General features: G+C 34.1%; 1 protein-coding gene across 1 annotated transcript; it reads left to right on the top strand.

Annotated features, from left to right (window-relative positions):
* Positions 1 to 1132: 1132 nt before the first annotated feature.
* SIGA (sigma factor A) lies at positions 1133 to 6442 on the top strand. The gene is made up of 10 exons (XM_021426631.2): positions 1133 to 1326; positions 2172 to 3012; positions 3106 to 3304; positions 3414 to 3506; positions 4218 to 4346; positions 4569 to 4622; positions 4707 to 4784; positions 4886 to 4948; positions 5615 to 5727; positions 6118 to 6442. The coding sequence occupies exons 2-10, from the start codon at positions 2324 to 2326 to the stop codon at positions 6224 to 6226; spliced, it is 1527 nt and encodes a 508-aa protein (XP_021282306.1). The 5' UTR covers positions 1133 to 1326; positions 2172 to 2323; the 3' UTR covers positions 6227 to 6442.
* Positions 6443 to 7144: the final 702 nt, after the last annotated feature.

Genomic DNA, 7144 nt, shown 5'->3' with positions numbered 1-7144 from the left:
GAGCTACTAGCATTACCCCTGTTTCTGTATCTTACTGTATATTAATTGTCTTCCAGTCATTTGTTGACAAGATAATGTGAAGTAATGTCATTGTATGGACATTTTGGGACTGGATTAAGAATTTAGATTAACATATTATGGCCTAGTTTTACTAAGATTTGTTAACCAACAATGTACAGGACACATCTTTATAACAAAACCAATAAGAGAAAGAATATTTATTGTACGTTATTGCTTGATGACAGGAATTTGTGATATGATGCTGGGGCATTTGTTTCTGTCGTCTGCAACGCAAAGAATGCTGTTTTTCTGTGGAGATTATAGTTGACTTTTCCCTGTAAACATGGCGGGTATCACTCTCACATGGCAGCATGTGCTCAAAGAGATAGATTATGAGGTAACTTCTTCAAAAAAGAATTAAAAAAACGATGATATCATGGATTTAAGTAGGACAATAGTAACTTGGTGATCTGTATATCATGGATCTTTGCTGTTAGAGGTGAATATGAATCAGGGTGGTGGGTTTCCATGTTGGAAATGAAACCTGGGTTGCTTTCAGGATTAACGCTCCACAAAAAACACATTGATCCCACGCCTGCAAAGATTTTGACAAATCTTGTTTATTATTATAAACATAAATACTATTGTTTTTGGGTTTTGGGTCAGCCTCGAAGCCCATTCGAGTTAAAGTCTGAAAATGTGGGCGTGCAACGATCTGGTAGGGAGGCCCAGAATCAGATTCAAACAAAATAGAAGCGAGACGCGCGTGTGAAGCACGCAATTAGTTGGGGAAGGAGTTAAGGGGAAGTGGGACCCACCCTTTCATCGATATTTGCCCGGATTTTGCCGTCAGTTTGTTGGTGATGTGTGGTAACCAAACCCATCCACATATGTATATCTAACAGATTAAAATGGAATTTTAAATAAAAGAACAAAAAAGGAACAGAGAAGAGAGAAGCAAAATGGCAAGCTATGCACCACTGAAAGATGGACCCAATATCTATAGTAGCCAATAGAATCTCTCCTTCCAATATCCTTTTTGTCCATTTGGCATTCTCTTTTCTTCATTTTATCATAAATTAAATCCCACAGTTTTATCAAAACCAACGTAACAAAATAAATTTATAAACCCAAATAATTAAAAAAAAAAAAAGGGAAAGGTTGTAATATTCTGTGGAAGACAGGTTCCAACTGCTACAACCTCTTCTTTTGCCAACTGTTTAGTTCCCACTTCGGAACAACCGTTCTGTTTTCTTCTTCTTCTTCTTCTTGGTTGTTTCATTTCCTTCTTCTTAAGCTTATAGCTGGCAGTTTTCTTAAGTTAAGGTAAGCTTAGTAACGACCCTTTACACAACTTGCTCTTTTCCTTTTGTTTCTTTGGATAAATGTTCATGTTTTTTTTCTTTTTACCAGTACATGGATTTGGGTTGTTGGATTTTGATGTATTTCTTTTGTTTTTGTTCATAAATACAAGTAAAATGGCATAATTTAAGATGGAAGATATGGAAACTTGTTCCATTTGTAGTCGTACTCTGCCAGTACGTTCGATGGATATAAAGACTAGCCTTTTTAAAATGAATGAACTTTGTGATTCATTCATCCAATCTGGTGCAAAGAAAAGTTGGGTTCTGCCTCAATATTGATTTTCTTTGTCTTGGACAGTGATAACATTACAATTCAAGAGATAACTGTATTGTTTGTGGCTAGTATCTGTTCATGAATTCAACAGCATACTCTACGAATGTAAGATCGGATGGTTTACAAGCTTGAAAATACGAGTTGAAAGTTTTGGTAATTTTTTTTTCTCAAAAGAAATGAAATAGTTTTGTGGATATCTTGAAAGGGTATCTGTTTTTCCAGTTTCTTTGTTATTAACTAGTTTCAAATCAGTTATATTTGTGTTCACATGGTTGTTGATCCTATTCTTTAGCATGTCTGCCACATGCTCTGATATTCTCTTTCAGTTTGTTTAAGTTTTTAAATTTTTTGTTTGTTCAAGACATCGTGAGCTTCATCTTTCTGGAATCTACTTGAATCAGATACATCCTTATGCTACCTATTTGGGAAAAAGATTCCTTTATTCTTTTACTTTTTTAGTTTAATTTCCCATTAGCATATATTTTGCATTTGAAAAAACTAATTCTAACATTTTTTTACCATTTTTCTTACAGATTGTCTTAAAGAGATTAAGCATACAAGACAACAAGTTTGTTAGCCTAGCCGCCTGCAGAATATGCTGTTGAAGATTTATATGAAATTGTTTTAAATTGACAAGCTTGTTAAATTGTGTGATGGTAATTGTACCAACGTGAGAAGGAGCTGTATGATGGCCACAGCTGCTGTGATTGGACTTAGCACTGGAAAGAGACTCTTGAGTTCTTCCTTTTCTTATTCTGATATCATAGAGAAGCTCTCTTATGCCAATGATTATGGATCTTCACATCATCAAACTTCTTCCACAAAAAGTTTAATAGTTGCAAAAAAAACATCTAACTGTAACCAAAGCCTTCCATCATCCAATCGGCGTACGCAGTCAATTAAAGCTCTCAAAGAGCATGTGGATACTGCCTCCATTGTTTCAACTGCAGAGCCTTTGTTTCAAGGAACCAATGACTTAGAAGAAGAAAGCTATAACCTTGACTGCTCTGTGGAGGCTCTTCTTTTGCTGCAGAAGTCGTTGCTGGAAAAGCAATGGACTCTTACTTTTGAGAGGACAGTGTTCACTGAATCACCTAGTAGAAAAATTCAGAAGAAGATACCTGTTACTTGTTCTGGGGTGTCTGCTCGGCAACGGAGATTCAATACAAAGAGGAAAATTCTGAGCCAAAATAAATCAATCATACAACCAAACGCTAAGCAGCTAAGATCTTTGATCAGTCCAGAGCTGCTTCAAAGTCGTTTGAAGGGTTATGTGAAGGGTGTAGTAAGTGAAGAGTTGCTCAGCCATGCAGAAGTTGTGCGCTTGTCAAAGAAAATCAAAGCTGGACTTTCCTTAGAGGAGCACAGGTTAAGGTAATGGTATATGACGTGTATTAGATTAATCATCGAATTTAGAAAATTATTAAATTCTTGAAATTATTTCTAATTGTTGTGCTGAAATTCTAGACTGAAGGAGAGACTGGGATGTGAGCCTTCTGATGAACAGCTTGCAACTTCCTTGAAGTTTTCGCGTGCTGAGTTACGGTCAAAGTTAATTGAATGTTCTTTGGCAAGAGAAAAATTGGCAATGAGCAATGTTCGTTTGGTTATGTCGATAGCTCAAAGATATGATAACATGGGCGCTGAAATGTCCGATCTTATTCAGGTAATTAACTATATCTCTGGCCTTACATATATGATAAGATAATCTACTGATACTATATCAAATTGTTGATTTTTCCTGCATTATAAAACTTTTTCCAATTTATGTGCAGGGTGGTTTGATTGGATTGTTGCGTGGCATTGAAAAATTTGATTCTTCAAAGGGATATAAGATTTCAACTTATGTGTACTGGTGGATACGTCAGGTAATGCTAGTCTGAGTTTGTGAATAAACATCGCAAACGATACAAAATAGATCTGATTATGTACAACTGATTGATTTGTCTGTGTTCGTCATCACCTTCAGGATTTTACTCTAAAATGAATGAAAATTTCTAAATTTATATTATCATTCCTGAAAGAGCAAGATCCATGAGATTGTCAACAATAATGTGTTATCCATCTATGTTATCATTTCTGCTGTAGCCCAATCCTTCCTATGCAGAAGCTTTCTGATAAACCACTGGTGCCATCAGTTTCTGAAATAAGAAAGAGAACAACCCATTTCTCTGTTATTTCCATTTGTGCCTAGTCTTTCACTTCTTGTCTTCATCTTTCTGGGTGATATGTAAGTCACAAACTTAAGGAAATAGGTTTCTGCAACAGCCTTTTAGGGATAGAAAATAAAGAATACTGATCTCTCTCTCTCTCTCAAGATTTTATATTCCTTAAAGTAAGGTTAAGTCTTCATATATTAGACCCTCTCAAGACCCCTCAAAGTGAGAGTCTCAGCCATCCTTTCAGGATTTAACCTGAGATATAAATCTACTCACAAAGTTCCAAGACCTAGTCCTCTTAAAATAAATTCATTGTAGACGTTTCTGTTTTGTTTTGTACTTTATATTACGTACTTTATAAATTTGTTTTTATCTTATTATGATTGTACAAAATCTAACATAGTTCACACTTTATCTCAGGGTGTTTCTAGAGCATTAGTTGAGAACATAAGAACATTAAGGTTGCCAACGCATTTGCATGAACGACTGGGATTAATCCGAAATGCAAAAATCAGACTGGAAGAGAAAGGAATTACACCAACTATTGATGTAAGTGACTTTCATTACTGTTGGAAAAGTAATGGAAATTTATTCACTTAATATGAACCGCACATGATTGCATTTCAGTAAAGTCTGAGTAGTCCAGCCAATCATTATATTAGCAAAATAAATTTGGATGTTTAATTTCTGTGTCTGTGCTTTACCATATTTAAGTTTTTTTCTATTCTCTCAATGGGCCATCATTAGTTATTTGTTCTATTATATTTTCAGAGGATTGCCGAGAGCCTGAACATGTCTCAGAAGAAAGTTAGGAATGCTACAGAGGTACTATTTGTTTAAAAGTTGTTTTCTGTTGAACTATTGCGAATTATTGTTTCATCCTCGAGCTATAATTTCTTGAAAATGCAGGCAGTCAGTAAGGTCTTCTCACTTGACAGGGATGCATTCCCCTCTTTGAATGGTCTTCCTGGAGAGACTCATCATAGTGTAAGCTCCCGTTTCAATTTATATGAACCAACTGGAGAGAACATTAATTCTCCTTATGCTTCTTTCCTGTTATTTACTATTAACCTATTTTATCTTTTCAGTACATTGCAGATAACCATGTAGAAAACATTCCATGGCATGGAGTCGATGAGTGGGCACTCAAGGTAAATTGAATAATTTTTGGTGCACAGACTGAAGAATAGAGAGCAATACTTTTTATAAAAAACAAATCAAATGTGATTTGTTCAGAAAAGAAATCATTTTAGAGGCTCATAATGTTTTCTATTGACAAATTAAGGTTCAACAAGCGGCAACTATTCAAATTATTCAAAATTTCTAGTACTTCTTTATTTTAAGTCTGGCCCAGTCTCTAGATCACAACTCCTGATGATTCTTTAAAGCTCAACCACTGGCTCTTATGACTCAATTTTCTCATACTGTAGGCCTAATCTTAGCGCATTTTTGTTACTTGAATCTTCCTGTTCAGGTATAAGTGTCAATACATATTGAAAAGGCCACAATTGGGTTAAAAGCAGAAGCAACTTGGATTTGGAACTAGAAAAACTACATTCTATCTGAATGGTCGTTGTGTAGGTTTTTTTTTTTCTTTTTTTCCAGAACAAAACCTTTTTGTTGGATAAGCAGGGGATATAGGAGATTAATATCATGGCATAATATGTATCATCTTCTAGCTTACTTTAATTCTCTTTTGGTTGTGCATGGACACATCTGTATGTTAACTCCTTGTTTTCCAACAACTTTGGGCATATAATATCGTATTCACATTCTACTCAAAGCGAAAGTGACCCTTACTGATGTTGTATTTGCAGGATGAAGTGAACAGACTCATTACTATAACGCTTGGAGAACGAGAAAGAGAGATTATACGCCTTTATTACGGTCTAGATAAGGGAAGTCTTACATGGGAGGACATTAGTAAACGGTGAGCACATACATAATTTTCTTATTTATTACTGACAAGTGGTCATAGTTAAAAGAGTACGAATGATATATTGAGTGCAAAGCTTAATTGTTTCACTAGTCAGATCACCTGCATGTCTCTGTCATTAACAAAGCAAATATCACAGATATTTATCTCTTAAGTCATAGGGATGGAACTCGAAAATAACAATATAAAGAAATATAGGAACGAAGGAAAAGAAAGCAACAGAAGAAAAAGGACATTTTTGTTAACATCTACAGATTCTTTTAGCCATGCGTCTTATTTGTTGAATTTGTTAGCATTCACCGGCCTGTGTTTCTGGTAATAGTTTTCTTTGGTTTCATTTCACTTTCAAGTTGGTTTGACATGTTCTTTCGTTATATTTTTCAGCATAGGTTTGTCCAGAGAGAGAGTCAGGCAAGTTGGACTTGTCGCGCTGGAGAAACTAAAACACGCAGCGAGGAAGAAGAAAATGGAGGCTATGCTAGTAAAACATTGATTTTGTATGCTTCAACATACACATGGTAAAAAGACTGTATATAGATACAGAAAGGAAAATTGTATCTTCGATTTATTTTTCCTATCCAGAGTAACTATAGTTCGACAAACTTCCTGTAACACGAGTTCATCAAACTGATTTCCTGTACGTTGGAGCGAAGAAAATTCTTTTTTATGTATTATATTTATGGAGACAATAACTGGTTGTGCGTCAAAATTTTCATGCAGTTATGATGATAAACAAATAGTTTCAGTGCAGATATTGAGCTTCCCTTTCATCAAATATTTACAATTTTATATTAAATGTATAATGCTCTGGTCCAGAAAGAAGAGGAGGAATAGGCATGAGTTTGGAAGTACTTGTTTGCCTTCATTGATCCTTGCAACCAAGATAAGGTTCTTTTCTATTTGGTTTAGTTTTTTTCTAGCTTAAAAATTATTATGAAGTTCTTATAAAAATAATAACTTTTAGATTTAAACTAAAATTGTTTGGTAAATTTTTTTTTATAAATTATAATTTTGATTAAAATTATCATAAAGGGTATTTTTTTGAGAAAGTTATATTTTAATTATTTTTAATAGATGAGGTTATTTTTAAAACAAAAATAATTTTTTTTATATTTAAAAAAAAAAGAATTTTTTTTTTAAAAATTTTTTAAAATTTATATTTAACCTGATTTTTACTTTTAATAAATAAATAAGTTAAAAAAAATCAAGTCAAACAAGCACTAAGCCTTGATCCTTGCAGTCATGATGTGGGTGCTGGACATAAGGTTTCTCTTTGTTAAGAATCAAACCTTGCTTTAATCACTCCAAAACTTGATCATAAACTAGACACAGGCTTAATGTTAGTGCAATTATAGACTAAATAGAAAGAGAAATACAAGGGAATTTTATATTTGAGATCACCCCTCAACAT

This window comes from Theobroma umbraticum, unplaced genomic scaffold, assembly GCF_002168275.2.
Source record: "Theobroma umbraticum cultivar Fairchild unplaced genomic scaffold, ASM216827v3 scaffold_147.0, whole genome shotgun sequence".
In the NCBI taxonomy this organism is placed as follows: domain Eukaryota; kingdom Viridiplantae; phylum Streptophyta; class Magnoliopsida; order Malvales; family Malvaceae; genus Theobroma; species Theobroma umbraticum.
The sequence above is the reverse complement of the archived record's forward strand: the minus strand, read 5'-3'. Positions and strand labels throughout refer to the sequence as shown.

Excerpts from the sequence above, each read along its gene's own strand:
- SIGA (XM_021426631.2), top strand. The coding sequence starts at position 2,324 with ATGATGGCCACAGCTGCTGTGATTGGACTTAGCACTGGAAAGAGACTC. Across the intron at positions 3,013-3,105 it reads TTAGAGGAGCACAGGTTAAG|ACTGAAGGAGAGACTGGGAT; the intron begins GTAATGGTATAT and ends CTGAAATTCTAG. Across the intron at positions 4,347-4,568 it reads GAATTACACCAACTATTGAT|AGGATTGCCGAGAGCCTGAA; the intron begins GTAAGTGACTTT and ends TTATATTTTCAG.